The following is a 17,144-nucleotide window of genomic DNA, read 5'->3' as shown; positions in this document are numbered from 1 at the left end:
AAGTAGGCTATGGTTTATCTGAAGCTTAGTTCAGAACAGCTGACTAGACAGAAAACACTCATATTTAGAAGGATTTGGTTGTAAAATCTCCCCAGCTCTTTTCGCCTTCATTTTTACCCTCATGCTTACGATGCCTCCTCCTTGCCATTCAATAGTAGAAACTCGTGGAAAGAATGAATCCTTGGATTAGATATCTGAAGATCAAAAGGGTCTTCTAGCATTCTCTCGTGAGCAGTGCTTAGCTTATATTAGTTCTTGAAAGCTGTGGTAGATTGTCGCCAAAAGAGGCTACAAGCAATGCCTCCTATGTCTGTTCACAAATGCTCCTTTTCCCATCAAGAAGTGGTGTTTGTTTCTCTACCACTTGAATCTGGTCTGACCTGTGACTTGCTTTGATTAATAGAATAGAGAAGTGATATTCTGAGAATCCCAAGCCTAGGTCTTTAGAGGCCTTGTAGTACCTGCTTTCACTCTTGGAAGCTGGCGACCCAGCATACATCAGACTAGGTTACTCAATGAAGAGAGGCCACTAGGGAGAGAAACAAAATGCCTAGACATTGGAAGTGAGGCCATCTCTGATCCTCAAGCCCCACTTGAGTCACTCTAGGTGATACCGTAAGGAGAGAGAGGTCCAGCCAGCTTTTAGTTGCTCAGGACATTTAAGCTAAAGCCAAAGACATCAAAGGTCAGAGGTGGGTCCTCTACACTGAGACCTACCCAAATTCTGGATCTACAGAGACATGAGCAAATAAAATGGTTTTTGTTTTAAGCCACTAATATTTGGGTAGTTTAACACACAGCAATAGAAAACTGAAACAGAGAACCTGGCTTGGGGATTTGGAGTAAAGTGGTTAAAAATATAAATTACAAAGAGAAGAAAACGGCATTGAGAAGGTACATTTATAATTTGGGAAATAACCCTCCATATGGCACTTGGTAGCGTGAACGAAATGGGGGAAACCAGCTTAAAATAGCAATAATTCAGAGACTCTGATGGTTGTATTAGTATCTCAGCAAGAGTTTTCCACACCTGTACTTTTGCTTCTTCATGCAGCTTTTAATGGTCGTTATTAAGCCGGAAAAGTACAGCCATTGGAGCTATGAGCCAGGAAGAGGGAAGGACCCCTCACTTAATGATAAGACCATCCCATGTTGTACCATTTATGACCCTTGGGAGAGTTAAATGGTTCTTTGGCTCCCAAGACTGCTGCTTGAAAGTGTTAGGTTATAAGGAAAAATAAGACAATTTTTAAATTGTATGTATGCATATTTTTTAATAATTCTCATCATCATTTAAAAATTCTCATCTACAAAATACTTCAAAATTGTTACCCTCCCAGTTTTTCCTTCAATTAAGTGACAGGCCAAAGAGTGAGTTATATGTTCTAGCAATTAGTCTGTCTTTTTAATTGCTTTTTCTGTAATTAGAGCCCTGAAAAGACTGTTGCTTTCAGTTTCTCTCTCTACATTTTGTCTTGTCTTTCATTTCTGATGAGATTTTCCAGCCAGCTAACCCCATTTACTTTATTGATTCCATTTAGGCGGCCTCCAAGAGATTCAGAGTGGGATGGAGCACGAGGTGTGGACAGGGGGCACCTCAACTGCATCCCAGGGATCAGGTCTGATCGCACTGCTAGTCCAAGAGGTCCTTGGAGAGAGCTTTGGAAGGTCTGAATGCAGAGTTGGAGAATAGCACTCCTTTGACAGGAGCTCATAAATCAGAGCTTCCTATGTGACCTGCTTTTAAAATTTTAATTAACAAATCTAGTCAGTAAAAAATAAAGATAGATGAGCTGATTCAGAAAGCAGTGTTGTGAGGTGAGTGTGATGGTAGGGGGATGATTGACATGAGGATGAAAGAAAAGTGAAGTTGCAGCAGCAAAATGTCCCAAACAAAGTCATTTTACACCTTTTAAGCACTACCAGTATGTTAGTAACAAAACATCTCTGATTTAAACTAAAGAATGTGGAACCCGAAAATAGCAGTCTTAGCAGCTGTAAATTAGGTATCCACCTACCTGTTGAGTTTGGTCAGTGAGGAAAAAAAGTTTGGACACAATTCTGGAGAACTGTGAAATCTCTACTCAGTGTCCTAGGTGAAAAAATGAAATTTCTAATTCCTAGAAGCCCTAAACATTGGGGATATATGGCCAATCACCCAAATTGCACAGAATTGGAAAGACAATTAACATTGTGGTGGTTCTCATGAAAAAGATAAGTGCTATCATTAATACACATGTCTTTACTGGAACTTCATCTACTAGGCCCACCCAAAGGTTATTTAATTCAGCAAATGTTTTCTGTAAATGGCCAGATAGTAAATATTTTAAGATTTATGGGCCGCTTGGACTCTGTCACAACTATTCAGCTCTACTTTGTTGCATGAAAGAAGCCATAGACAATCTGAACTAGGATCTGTTCTAAAGTATTAAATGTCAAGCTTTATATCTTCTTGGTCAGAAGAATTAACTCAAGAAAATATGGCCTGATTTTGCCTTTATGGTACGAACTGAATAAGAATGTCAAAGATCTCAATGAACACTAATGGCCTATCATTAAGAAAAAAAAACAAAAAACAAAAAACAGGTAGGATCAGTAATTATTTATGCTGTACTGAGTTACAAACAGGAAAATTTATAAATCTGCCAGTTCTTTACTGTTAAAACAGTCTTAAAGCTTTTAACAGTAGTGGATGCATCAGCATTGTGATAACTGTATTTCCTCAATACTAAGACACCATCAGTTATATAATCTGCCTTGAATTCAGAACAGTTAAATTTTTTTTTAAATGTCAATAAGGAAGTTAACCCATTATTTACTATACTCCAGTGAAACAGCGGGGGGAAAAAAACCATAAAACATGTATTCTATTATTCTTTATTAGGACCTATGCTAGGTACTTGAGACCTAGTTTCTTTTATTCCCTTCACAGGTAAATAGTATCACATTTTAGAAATAAAGAAATAATTTCATTCCCTTGTGATCAGAGAACATACTTTGTGTGATTTTTTATTTTTAATTTTTCAATTATAATTTACACACAATATTAGTTTCAGCTGTATAACAGTGATTAGACATTTATATAACTTACAAAGTGATCACCCCAGTATACCTATTTATTGCAATATTATTGACATTATACGTATTATAATATTACTGACTATATTCCATATGCTGTACGTTACATCTTCATGACTCTGTTCATCTTGCAATCTTTACTTCTTAATGCCTTCACCTTTTCACCCATCCCCCCACCCTCCCTTCCACCTAGCAACAATCTATTTCTTCTATCAGTAAGTCTGTTTTTGTTTTGTTTGTTATTTGTTTTTTAGATTCCACATGCAAGGGACATCATATGGTATTTGTCTTTCTCTGTCTGACTTATTTTACTTAGCGTAATGCCTTCTAGGTCCATCTGTATTATTACAAATGGCCAGCTTTCATTCTTTTTTATGGCTCAGTGATATTCCATTGCACATATGTACCACCTCTTCTTTATCCATTTATTTATAATAGACACTTAGGTTGCCTCCGCATCTTGGCTGTGAATATAGGAGTGCATATATCTTTTACAATTGCTGTTTGGGGTTTCTTTGACTAAATACCTAGAAATGGAATTGCTGGGTGTATGGTCTATTTTTAATTTTTCGAGGAACTTCATACTGTTTCCCATAGTGGCTACACCAATTTGCAATCCCACCAACAGTACGCAAGGGTTTCCTTTTTTCCACATCCTCAGCAACACTTGTTGTTTGTTAATTAATTGATGATAGCCCTTCTGACACGTGTAAGGTGATATCTCATTGTGCTTTTAATTTGCATTTCCCTGATGAGTAATTATGTCAAACATCTTTTCATATGTCTGTTGGCCATCTGCATGTCTTTGGAACAAGATGTCTGTTCAGGGCCTCCACCCATTTTTTAATTGGATTGTTTTGGGTTTTTTTGGTGTTAAGTTGTATGAGTTTCTTATATATTATGGATATTAACCCTTTTATCATATGTGTCATTGCTGAATATCTTCTCACATTCAGTAGGTTGTCTTTTCATTTTGTTGATGATTTCCTTCACTGTGAAAAAAACTTTTTAGTTTGATGTAGTCCCATTTATTTTTTCTTTTGTTTCCCTTGCTTGGGGAGATATATCCAAATATTAGTGATGTCAAAGAATTTACTGCCTATGTTTTCTTCCAGGAGTTTCATGATTTCGGGTCTTATATCTAAGCCTTTATTCCACTTAATTATTGTATATGGTATAAGAAGGTGGGCCAGTTTCTTTCTTCTTTTTTTGGCATGGATCTATCTGTCCAGTTTTCCCAATATCATTTATTGAAGAGACTGTCTTTACCCTATTGTGTAGTTTTGCCTCCTTTGTCATAGATTAATTGACCACATAGGCATGGGTTAATTTATGGGATCTCTGTTCTGTTCCATTGATCTCTCTGTCTGTTTTTATGCCAATACCATACAGTTTTGGATACTATAGCCTTGTTGTATTGTTCGATGTCAAGTAACATGATACCTCCAACTTTGTTCTTTCTCCAGATTGCTTTGGCTACTCGGGTTCTTTTGTGGTTGCATATAAATTTTAGGATTATTTGTTCCAGTTCTGTGAAAAATGCCATTGGTATTTAATGAGGCTTGCCTTGAATCTGTAGATTGCTTTGGGTAGTATGGACATTTTAAGGATGTTAATTCTTCCTATCCATGAGCATCATAGCTTTCCATTTATTTGTATCTTCTTCAATTTCTTTCTTCAATGTCTTACAGTTTTCGAAGGACAGGCCTTTTACCTCCTTGGTTAAATTTATTCCTAGCTATTTTTTGATGTAATTGTAAATGAGACTGTTTTCTTAATTTCTCTTTCTGCTAGTTTGTATTGGTGTATAAAAATGAAACTGATTTCTGAATATGAATTTTGTATCCTGCTACTTTACTGAGTTCATTTATTCTAATAGTTTTTTGGTGTAATCTATAGGGTTCTATATATATAGTATCATGTCATCTGCATATAATGACAGTTTTACTTCTTCCTTTCCAATCTGGATGCCTTTTATTTCTTTTTCTTGACTGACTGCTGTGTCTAGGACTTCCAATACTATGTCGAATAAAAGTGGTAAAAGCAGACATCCTTGCCCTTGTTTCTGCCTCCTACTACAATAGTTTTCTGAAACTTCTCATTAGATAATAAGCAATACAGTAATCTCATATCCAGCAGATGCCTGAAACCATGGATAGTACTGAACCCAGTACTGAACATACTGTTTTTCTTATACATACATACTTTAATGATAAAGTATATAAATTAGGTACCGTAAAAGATTAACAATAAAAGAATAATTATAAGACTATATGCTTGAATAAAAGATGTGTGAATGTGGTCTTTCTCAAGTAATTTTTATATTTTTCAGTCCAAACCTATTCCTGAATCTGTATAACCACCCCTTACTTGTAGTAAATGGCTTGGAATCACTTGTTTTAGGGCACCCCTTACAGACTCAATGCTTTCTGGTGCAACACATTGCTGTCAATCAGAACACATTTTCTGTTCATGTCTTCACCCCCAAATGTAATGCCTTTTCCATCTTAACTAGACACTTATTATGCACTGTAGCCATAACTTTTGCAGTTTGAGGTACAACAACAAAACTAGCATAGCTTTCTCTTCTTCACAATTTCATGGACAGATGATTCATTTTTACCGTAGATCTTAGGAACAGCAACATTTTTTCTTTCCTTAAGTCAAGAACCTTCACCTTTTCACTTTAAAGGAAGTACTGTGTAAAGCTTCACTTGGGTATATCTGAATTGCCAGTATCACTACTCTTGTGATGTGGGGCCATTCTTAAGTAAAATAAGGGTTACTTGAATGCAAGCACTGCGATACTATGACAGATGATGTGAAAACTGATACAGCTACCAAGTGACTAACAGAGGGTAATGTATAGTGTGTGGATACACAGGACAAAGGGATGACTTATGTCTCAGACAGCGGCAGACCTGGACAGCATGAGATTTCATCACACTAAAAATGACACCCCATTTAATACACAATTTAAATGTGTATTTCTGGAATTTTTCCATGTAATATTTTTGGACTACAACTGACCACAGATAACTGAAAACGTGGAAAGCAAAACTGCGTATAAAAGGAGACTACTGTAGTTATGAAACCTCCATCATATACACACTTATTTGGATGGAATTTTTAACAAGGCTTTTCATATCACATCTCCATCTCTGAACTTTGCACTAATCAATGTCATCTACTGACCCCCAACACCATTACCTATAAAACTACTTTCTGTGACAGGCGTTTTATTTCCCAACCATTCTTTTAACTCTTACTCAGCTGGAGCTCTATGTCAGCATCTCCATAGCAAATACTATGAAGGTTTATGTTGGCAAGGCTTATCTTCAAGATGAAATTTAGTACCAAGCAGAAAGAATGGTGTGCCACCCCAGGAGCATCAGCCACAATATCTGAACTTTCTATAAAATTTTTAGTAACAAGTAAGCAGCAAGTAAGCTTTAGTTATTGATACGTGCCAATTAATATTTGAAAAACAGATACCCAGGATCTGGAAGAACTGAACAAAATTATGTTCAAATCCTCTTGAAGTATAAGTATTCTTAAAATAGATCTTATAGTCTTGAGCACTGACCTGTAATAAAAGTAATGGTAAAAAGTAAAAGGGTGCCCAGCTGCATTATTACAAAACCTGAGGTGTTGGGATAGAGGAGTCATTTGCTGCAGTGGAATCAATATTATAGCTCATGACACCTCTCTATAGGCTCAGTTGACCTGAGATAAGACCATTTCATATACTAACGGCTTTTTTCAGTGATCTACTTGACCTTTGCCTGTGGTGCAGCAATAAAGTGTTAAGATGACATATTTTAGCAGAACAAAACCCAAAGAATTTAAGTTTAAGGGAGCTTAAATCCAACAATGCAGTAGCTATGAACATTTAATTAATCAAAGTCTGTCTCTTCCTGCAGGGGTTCTATGTCCTGGCTACACATTAGAATCACCTGGATGATTTAACAAACTCCTGTCCACAAGCCCCTGCCTCAGACCAATTAAATCAGAATTCCGCCAGGAAGGGACTTAGCCATGAGTATTTTCAAAATGTTCTCCAGGTGATTCTAATGTAAGAACTACTGTGTGAAGATACTAATGACACATATTTATGAACGAGTGTTGGCAGATTTTGGCAAATAAGAACTATAGGACACCAGTTAAAACTGAATTTCACATAAAGAATTTTTAAATATAAGTACGTCCCTTGCAATATATGAGACATACTTAAAAAATTATTTGCTGTTTATCTGAAATTCAAATTTAAATGGGTGGGTGTCCTATATTCGGTATACAGTACAAAACTGAAAATTTAACAAGAGTGGTGGAAATAAAGCTCTATCAGCAGAGAATATCACTGGTTGGTAGGTTCTTACCTGAACATACACAAACACACACACACAATCACCTGGAACATTAAATAGAAAAGTTGTGCCAGGCCAAAGCTATCACAAAGGAAACAGTTCTCAAGTCATGGAGGAGGAAGTGGACGGAGGGCCACAAGGGTGTCTCAGGCAGGCTTCCTTAGTGCCAGTGTTAGCTGGCTAGGGCCACCATAACAAAGCACCACAGACTGGGTGTCTTAACAGAAATTTATCTTCTCAGTTCTGGAGGCCAAAAGTCCAAGATCAAGGTGGTGGCAGGTTTGGTTTCTCCTGAGGCCTCTCTGGTTTTCGACATTCTCCTGTGTCCTCACATTTTTTAAAATTTTTTTTTTTTTTGCCTGTGTTCATGTATCCCTAGGGTCTCTGTCCAAATTTCCTCTTATGACGCCAGTCACTGAATTAGGCCTCATCCATATAACTTCATTTTACCTTAATTACCACTAGACAGGTCCTACCACCAAATACAGTCACATTCTGAGGTACTTCAACAAATGAATTTGGGGGGACACAATTTAGCCCATAACAGTACCGCTCACTGGACTGCAGTCTTGGGAGGCTGTGGGGTAGCTTGTGGATCAAGCATTATTGCTTTATATCCTCTTCCCAGTGCCACCCTAGTGCAGAAGAGAAACTACCTGAGTCCAGGAAAGAGAAAAGGGACATTTCTGAGGGAAGTGATAGAAATGAGGGTCATGAGGGCAGAAGAGTCCACTCTTTTCCAGGAAGAAAGGGAGGAAAGGGGGAAGAGATGTCATCAGATGGGGGCATGATAGAAGAAGGGAAGGAGAACGTGTTAAGCCAAGAGGAAAGACCACATGCAGAACAAAGGAATATGAAGATATTATCCACTACTCCAAAGGTTAAGGACCCTAGGAAAAGGAGTAGGTAGGATAAAAGAAACAAATCATAATTTCTATAGCAAAAAGGAGAACCACAGAAACTACCCCCCTCCCCTCCGCACCAAAAAACAAACAAACAAACAAACAAACAAAAAACCAGGCTTCTACCATTTTATTTGTTCCTTTTAGGAAAGGAAACAAAAAAAATCTGCCTCAAGCATTTTTAAGACTATGCACAGGACTCAGAGAGGAGACTGCCAGTCTTCATTTTATTGAAATCTCAGTCTTGGTCAGCCTTCAGAAGCACATTTCACTGTCTCCAAGCAGCTGACCTGAGTTTTAGTGCACTTGGGCATGAATATGCATGATTAGGAGCCAAGATGTGCCCAGGCTGCACAGGCCTGTTCTAGTTTTAGGCGATGCCAATGGAAAGAAGAGCCCGGAAGTTTCCCTTCCAGGTTCCTTACTACAGTCTTATCTCCACAGGGCAAAGGAGGCTCTGTTGGGCAGAAAGGGGTCTAGAGAAGGGTGAAATCTTTACTCAGGGTTTTAGATGAATATTAAAGCACCTGTTGGACGTTTATAAAGAGCATGATCTATGAGAGCTGGAAACCAGCTAACACTGCAAGGGGAAACCAGCCATAAAGCCACTATACTTTTCCAGGGCGGTCCAAAGGCCGCTCCTGGCCTCTGCTGTGCGGTGCCCTGGCCTCCGTGCTGCCTTTGTCCTGCGCCCACCGCGCGCTCTCGGTGCAGCGAGGTGGCCAGCGCCTGTCGCTCGCCCGTCGCTCACACGCCACCAAGCGTTCCCCGCAGCCACTCCATGCCATTCTGACATGAGTGAAAGGCACCTTAATAAGAGTGTAAATAAAATCCAGGCTGAGAAATGAGTTTTCCATGCCAGCAATCACCGGCCTAACCTCAGCTGTAAATTGTCTCATGGAGCGGCGCAGATGGAGTCCCTGCATCTGGGGATCAAAGCCATCTCTGAACAGAGCCCTAACAAACACCTGGGTGCCGCCCAGATGCTAATTCGAGGGGGAGGCTGTGCGCGTCAGTTTAGGGATTCTGTGACAATTGATAACCCGGGACCTGGCGATCCCGCCTCCCCTCTCCAACAAGGAACCTGTCCCCTCCCCTACTGCAGCGACCCGCCCAGGGGAGGAGTGGGCTGCTGAAATAATCTTAGTCTGCAGTGTCCTCCGGAGGCACGGACCACCAAGCCCCCTAATTTATGGTCATTGGTATAATAACTTTAACATGATTTATCTGACTGTAGAGGAGATGGCAAATGCTTGGAGAATGATTGGCCATGCCGGCTTTGTGCATTTCTGGTTGGCCTTATTAATTTTGAGCAGAGTCGGGGAGCAGCCTCTTGACTGAGACAGGGAAGTTAATTTGGCAAAGCCTCCATGTAGAGTTGGTTTGGGGCCGGCAAAGGTTTAGCTTTTGTCAAAACTGCAGGAATAATGTATTGCTTAAAAAGTCATGGAGTTTGACAGAATGTGCTAGCATACTGATTAAAGCAGATTTAGTTTGAAAGAGAGTGGAAGATCATTTGATTTGACTGATTCTTTTTTTATTTTGTGTTTGTACAGACCAAAGACATCAGTGCCTTGGGGTGGGAGGGAGGGCAGGAAGGGTATATTCTTTTGTTTTTAATATTTGAGTACATAAGTGTTTTGAAAAAAACACTTATAGCTTAGAAGGGAAGGGATTTGGGGGAATCATGGGACAAATACGTATCAAAACATGCTTCTGAAAATATCACACAGTTCACAATCTTTTGTGTGGGGAAAAATATTTCTTCTCTTTTAAGTTTTCTTCAGACATCACAGCTAGTATTTATGGGATATATAAATTACTGGATAAGCACACCAATACAGCACACTTCACAAGGACATTACTCTGCATTACTGTAGTAACTGTCATTTAAATGTCACCATTGAGTGATGCGGCTTAGTCTCATGAATAAAAGGGACTATATAAGAATATTGGAAAAGTTATAATATTTACTGAAAAATATTTTCATATGAATGAATTACAAATTCAGTAGGGGTGGATATGCAATTCAAATGGTACACCCATTCATTTATTATATTTATTAGTATGTGTAGAACTCAAATGTAGACACACAGCACTAGGCAACCTCCAAATACAATCTTTAACACTCTGTTTGTTCCTCAGGAGGACCAGAACAAAGACAGAGCCACCACAAGAGAATGTGACTGCTTGGTGTGGAGGCAGATTGGTGTCACATGCGATGGTACAATCACTTCTTTTATTTATAGGTCTAACCAGAAAAATAGACTGGGAGCAGCTGAGTACCAATTTATTTTGCGGCCTGAACCGATGAGTAGTTGCCTTAAATGTCATTGAGTTGAAAGGTTGTGCATTTCATTCACTGCTAAGTTACAAGAAGCTTTGAAGTAAGTCTAGGAGACCAGTAATTGTCCTGGCACTCAAGGTGGGCAAGTGCAATCCTGCTAGGTAGAATTCAGTGGAATTCAGCCCAGTTAGGGCTGCCTAACTGACTAATCCTAGCAAATGCTGCCTGAGTAGAAACAAAGGTGGTTCATTTAGTCCTATTACAAAAGCAAAATGGAACAGAAGGTATGGTTTACTTCCCAGAACAACAAAAATAGAATTGGAAGTCAACAACAGAGGAGACTTGCTTGGGTCTCAAGCCACAGCACATGCATATGACACACAGGTCCTCTGTCCAGGTCCCTAAATGTGCATGAAATAAGTAATAAAGGTATAAAGGGAGTGCAGTGGAGAATCACTTAAATGAGTCTGTAAGGGTCAGGGAAGGGTTTCCAAATGTGCTGACCACTGCACTGGGTCATGAAGGATGAAGAGGAGTCAAGAGAGGGTGAAGGTCATGCTAGCCATGGTGACTCACACAGCATAAAAGAGACATCAAGTTTATGAAGCAAAGACATCAGGTTTAGTGCCTGATGAGGATCCTAGGTGTAAGAGTTCAAGCTGCATCTCACCTCTTAGTGAAACTAAATGTTTACTAGGTGCCAGAAATTTCACTCCCTATTAGCAGTAAAGTGTCTCCTAATTTTCTAAAGACCGTAACGGAAAACTGTATGTTTCTTTAAGCACATCTAGTAATGACTACATAGGCAAGCCAAAATCACAGAAGAAAACTAAACTCAGAAATCCTAGTATAACTTTTTAGCTTAAAATAATCTTACTTCACTAATATGACACAGAAACAAATTCAAAGTGCTATCTCTCTAGCTTTCCAGCTGAACCACAGTGTGATTTTCTCTAAGGAATGAGGAGCTGGCAGCTAAGAAGCAGCTTTCTCTACATCTGCACAAAGGTCTGATTCTGCCCCTCAGCCTTTCCCCACTGGGCTACTCTGAGGGCACTGCAGGAAACTCATCTGTCATCACAACAAAAATCAGCCCCATTCATTCCCTCACTGGGAAGCTCCCTCCCAGGCCACTCAGCCAGCGAATGCTTTTCTTTCTTCCTTCCTCTTCAGCCTCCCAGTCTCCTCCTCCTTCCTCTGAACCTCTCATTGTCACGTATCAAAATTATTGCTGCAGAACTGACTGCTGCCCTCAGTTAAAGAAAAAAGAAAACACCTCTTTTGTCTTACAGTTAACCTCACAGGCTGTCTTGTAGTAGCTCTAGTTTTCTCTATAAAGATGTAGTAGTACTAATCTTGCCTTAGAGAACACACATTCCCTTAGTCTGGATTCTAGGCCATCACAGACAGCGTTTCTAAGACCTCTATTCTCATACACTGTCCATTTCCGATCTTACTTGAAAGTACCTCCTTCTTTTTTTGGCTGTGTTGTTCAATACCTCTCTCTATGACTGAGTTTTGAGCTTTCTGAGAGGCTTCCTTGAAGGAATCACAGCGCCTGCAGATCAAGGTCAGAAGCCTGTATAGCCCAAGGGCTTGCGGATATGCTTGTGAATAGCAGTTCTGGATGGCTTGGACAGAACTTAGGTTTTATGTATTCATTTTGCAAACATTACGGAAGCCCTTTCCTATATCGTAGGGGATGTGGAGACGAATAAGAAGCCTCTGGTCTGGGGCAGGAAACACCTTAATAAGTAATGCTCCTATGAGATAGCACAGTAACAGAGGTATGAAGAGAGCACTGTGGAAAGTCAGAAGAGAATGTATTTAAGAGTCTGAAAGGATCAAGGGCTGTTCCCCACACATGCTGATTACTGCGCCAGGTAGTGAAGGATGAAGAAAAATTGGTCAAGGGGTGATGGTCGTGCTAGCATGGGTGGAAAACAAAGCTTTCAAGATGGGAGGAAAAGCAGGACAGGTGGAGACAGAAGGGAGGAGTCCAAGGGGTTGATAGAAAAGAGAGAAACAAAAGTGAAGATGGACAGGACAAGAGTGGAAAGAGGAATTAGCAATTGTCTCTACTACTGTGGAACTGCACCCATGCTTCGAAGGCTCACTCCCAAGGCAAATATCATTATGACTATATCCACTTCACCAAAAAATGTTGATGCCTCAGGAAACAAAGTGATGTAAAACGTTCACAACATGCCACTAAAAACATAAGGCAAATATAAAAGAAGGAAAAAAAGACTCAGGCATTGAAAAAATTTGGAAGAAAGTACACTGAAATGATATTAGCTATAATCTATTACCTATGGGTGGTAGGATTATGAATGATTTTAATTTTCTTACTTACCTGGATTTTCTATACTACAGTGAGCATGAACACTCATATATAAATGAATGGGCTACTGATTGATCTTTAATATAAACACATTGTAATAAAAGGGTCCTTAAAGTTTAAGTTCATAATAATAGAATCTGATCCATATGTGGAAAAGTGAGGGTAAAAAAATTAAGACTATGTCATTCAGTGGGCGAGTTTTGTAGAAATAATTTGAGGCAGTCTCACTTATATGTATGTAAATATTGCTGCTACCACCATCCTTCCTCAACCCACAAGAGCAGAGATGAAACTATAGCCATCTCAGTATTCCCTGCCCCTAGTGTAATACCTGGCACAAGCAGGTATGCATATTTAATAAATGTTTAATGAAAGAAACCTAGGATTTCTGACCTCAAAACCAGGATTGCACTGCAAGAGTAAGGTTCATACTTTAGCATGCATCAGAATTATCTGGAAGGCTTGTTAAAAATACAGAATGCTAGGCCTCACCCCCAAGAACTTCTAATTCAATAGGTCTGGGGTAGGCCTGAAAATCTACATTTCTAACAGGTTTCCAGGTGGTACTAATGCTGCTGATCTGGAACCACACGTGAGAACCACCGCACCGTAACATACTATTTTCAGGTGCAAGGATCGCAAGGGCTGCCTGCCGCCACACATACCTGTCATGACCATGACCTGAAAGAATGCTCCGAGATACTATGAACAAGAATCAAAGCTAAAATATTTGGCAGAGAGCTAAAATGGTCAGGAATGTTTTAAATTCAGTTCATCAGCTTATTAATTACATTTTCGTAATTAAGACATATTGCTACTGTTGGGTATCTTCAGAGATCATGAAGTTTGGTTATAAGAGTTCATATTAGCATACCGGAAATGAAAAATAGTATCATATACAGGAATGCACCGCATAAAATGACGGACCACACATACAATGGCAATCCCATAAGAGTATAATGAAGCTGAAAAATTCCTTCGGCCTAGTAACATTGTAATGCCATAGCACAATGCATTACTCATGTGTTTGTGCTGACGGTATAAAACAAACCTACTGCACTGTCAGTCATATATAAAAAGTATAGCACATACAATTATGTACAGGACATAATAAAACGACTATGTTACTGGCTTATGTATTTACTATACTATACTTTTTATCATTATTTTAGAGTGCACTCTTTCTACTTAGAAAAAAAAGTGCTGTAAATCAGTGTGCCGTTATGCTGGCAGCGGCCTCATACAGCTCCTGTTTTACCACCTCATTTTTCATGTGCTTGATTTAATCTCATGTTGTTTTATAAATGTAATGTAGCCTAAGTGTACAGTGTTTACGAAGTCTACAGTAGTGCACAGTAATGTCCCAGGCTTTCATGTTCACTCACCACTCACTGACTCACCCAGAGCAACTTCCAGTCCTGAAAGCTTCATTCATGTAAGTGCCCTATACAGGTGTGCCATTTTTTACCTTTTATACTGTATTTTTACTGTACCTTTTTTATGTTTAAATGTTTACAAACACTAATACCACTATGTAATAACTGCCTACAGTATTCAATACAGTAACATTCTATAAAAGCCTGTAGCCTAGGAGCAATAGGTTATACCATATAGCCTGGGTGTGTAGTAGGCTATACTATCTAGGTTTGTATAAGTATACCCTATGATGTTCACATAAGGATGAAATCACCTAACAACTCATTTCTCAATGCATCCCTGTCATTTAGCGATGCATACTGTATAGTTGGATAACAAAATGTGTGGTGCTGTTAAGTTCTATGGGAATTAGAAAGGGAGAAATGAATGTCACCTAGACTAGCAAGGAAATAGCGTTATAGAAAAATCTGTGTTTAGGACATTGAAGGATGGTATTTAGGATAATTATGGCTGTATAACAAACCATCCCAAAACTTAGTGGTGTAAAACTACTATTGTTATCTCGTGGTTCTACAGGCTGACTCAGCTGGTTGGTTCTGCTTGGGACCTGCCATGCAGCTACAGTCAGAGAGCAGCTGGTACTGGGGTCACTGGAGTAAAAAGGCTTGACTGGGCTGGCTGTCTTAAGACGGCTTCTTCACTCACAGGTTTGGTGCCTCATGCTCCTCCATGTGGCTTCTCTCTCCAGAAGAGTTGCCTGGATTCATCAATGTAAGGTCAAGGCTTCAAGATGTAGGAAGCAGAAAATGCCAGTCCTTTTAATCAGTAGGCCCAGAAGTGGCAGTGTCATTTCTATCAGATTCTACTGGTGAAATTAGTAACAGGCCAGCCTAGATTCAAGGGGGCAGAGGAACAGACTCCATCTCTCAGTGAGGGAGTGGCATATGTATACAAGAGAGAAATTGATGGCAGCTATCTTTGGAGACAAGCTACCACAGGTGGGCAGGTAGAGAAAACAACCCACAGAATGAAGATGCAAGAACCAGAAGAGGCCCAAGAAGAGATCTAAAGGCTTGTATACAAAGAAAATCAGAGCACAGGTGACCTGCAACACAGGTTTGAACTGCACAGGTCCACTTACACATGGATGTTTGCAATTGACCTGCATAGTTCAAACCAGCTTTGTTCAAGGATCAACTATACTTAAAACTGAAACAAAGAGTCAGGGTGTGATCTGATAAACAATGAGGAATCACTGTGAGTTCTTAGTTCACAGTGCTTGCACTTACAACACCCCCACATGAGTTGTTTGCTTCTGGGCATCTGGGCTAAGTGGTGTACATACAAACATACAGAAGACAGGCTGGGCCAGCCACCACAGATCAGAATTTAGTAAGAGACGCAGACAAGTGAATAAATAGGTAATCACAGTTCAGTATGATGACTGCTAACAGAGCAGGAAGTGTAGGGTGTTATAGGAGCATCTCACTCAGATAAGGAAGCAAGAGCAAGAGGGAGAGGTGGCTGCCAGTGTTGTTTGAAAAAGATCCCTCTAGCAAAAGTTCATGGGCAAGATTGGAAGAAGGAAAGACAGAAGCCAAGAAGACCAGTTAGAGGGTTGTAGTAATAAAGGTGATTAGACATTTTATATCTCCTCCTCCATCTCTAATGAATTATGTAGCCATGCCAGGGAATATACCTAGATCATGATGGGGCGTTAAAGTTGACATGTCATCCATTTTAAAGATTTGGTTCTGCTCAATATATAAAGTCATCTGATAAAACTTGTAAAATGATAACAAATGATTGAAATGATGCCAAGGCATTATATGGCATATGTGGGAGATCACATTGGAGGCTGTGGAATGGAGTGTTCTTTCCCCATGCCCCAGAAGCACCTCCCTGACTCCAAAGGAAGAACATATTGTACTCTTTGGAAGCCCACGGAGTCACTGACTAACCTTTGGGGAGGAATTTTGATTTTGTTCTTTTCTAAATTAGATAAGCTCATGTCTCCGGGGCAAGACCTGCCGTAAGCTGCTTCTATGCTGCACCAAGGAAAAGGCAATTGTTTATCATACCTGAGAGATCACTCTCCACCAGAAAGCAGGCTCCACTGGTCCTGCCACTTGCTTGCTGCCCACCACCACTACCTATACCTGGGGCATTGCCAAATACACAGTGGAGGCTCAATGAATATTTGAATAGCTTAAAGTGCCAGTCAACAAATTTGTATGGATCACAGATGGCGATGGGGCTAGATATACCCAGAGTACTTAACGCTGTATCCCAAACTGCCAAGACCTTTAAATGTGCAGTTAGTTAACTATTTAAAAAAATGGAGAAGCTTCCACCCTACTACTAAGAGCACAGGAATAATTATACTCAGCCCTGGTGTACAGTACATTACAATAACTTTTCTAAGGAAAACGGTGAGTTAACAAGATGAGGTGGCATCTCTTGTCTGTTTTCAATGCAGTTTTCAGGCACCTCTTTTCCTATCTATTCCTTTTGTTCTTTGCTAGCTTTCAGTCAAGATTCTTCCTCAGTGTAGAGGGAATTAGTAGGAATGTTCATTTTCTTCTCACTAGCTGGGCCATCATTGCTAGCTCCTGTCTGAAGAGGAAAAGTGGGGAGAAGACAACTGGGAGGTGGAAAAAGAGAAAGATGAGAAGAAAGGGGATCGCAGCAAGCAAAAAAGGAAAAGAGAAGTGGAGGTGACATGAGGACTGAAGCAATGGGGGAAGAATGCTCATAGTCTCAGGCCAGGCACTGGATAAATATTAAGA

At 39.7% G+C, this 17,144-nt stretch overlaps 1 protein-coding gene and 1 long non-coding RNA gene across 3 annotated transcripts in view; one reads left to right on the top strand and one right to left on the bottom strand.

Moving 5' to 3' along the window:
* Positions 1-17,102, top strand: part of PPM1H (protein phosphatase, Mg2+/Mn2+ dependent 1H) — a 235,808-nt gene extending 218,706 nt beyond the window's left edge. The window contains exons 10-11 of one of the 2 annotated variants that reach the window (XM_023525265.1): positions 10,493-10,571; positions 16,947-17,102. In XM_023525265.1, coding sequence (XP_023381033.1) covers positions 10,493-10,571; positions 16,947-16,964 — 97 coding nt within the window. In that variant the 3' untranslated portion in view covers positions 16,965-17,102. Of the gene's footprint in view, positions 1-10,492; positions 10,692-16,946 lie in introns of those variants that run through there. The other variant, XM_023525263.1, reaches the window with a different exon arrangement.
* Positions 1-17,144, bottom strand: part of LOC111733267 — an 89,629-nt gene that overhangs the window by 53,461 nt on the left and 19,024 nt on the right. The gene's annotated exons all lie outside the window — the stretch shown is intronic.

Source organism: Pteropus vampyrus, unplaced genomic scaffold (assembly GCF_000151845.1).
Source record: "Pteropus vampyrus isolate Shadow unplaced genomic scaffold, Pvam_2.0 Scaffold545, whole genome shotgun sequence".
Taxonomy (NCBI): Eukaryota; Metazoa; Chordata; class Mammalia; order Chiroptera; family Pteropodidae; genus Pteropus; species Pteropus vampyrus.
This window is presented reverse-complemented; position numbering and strand designations above follow the sequence as displayed.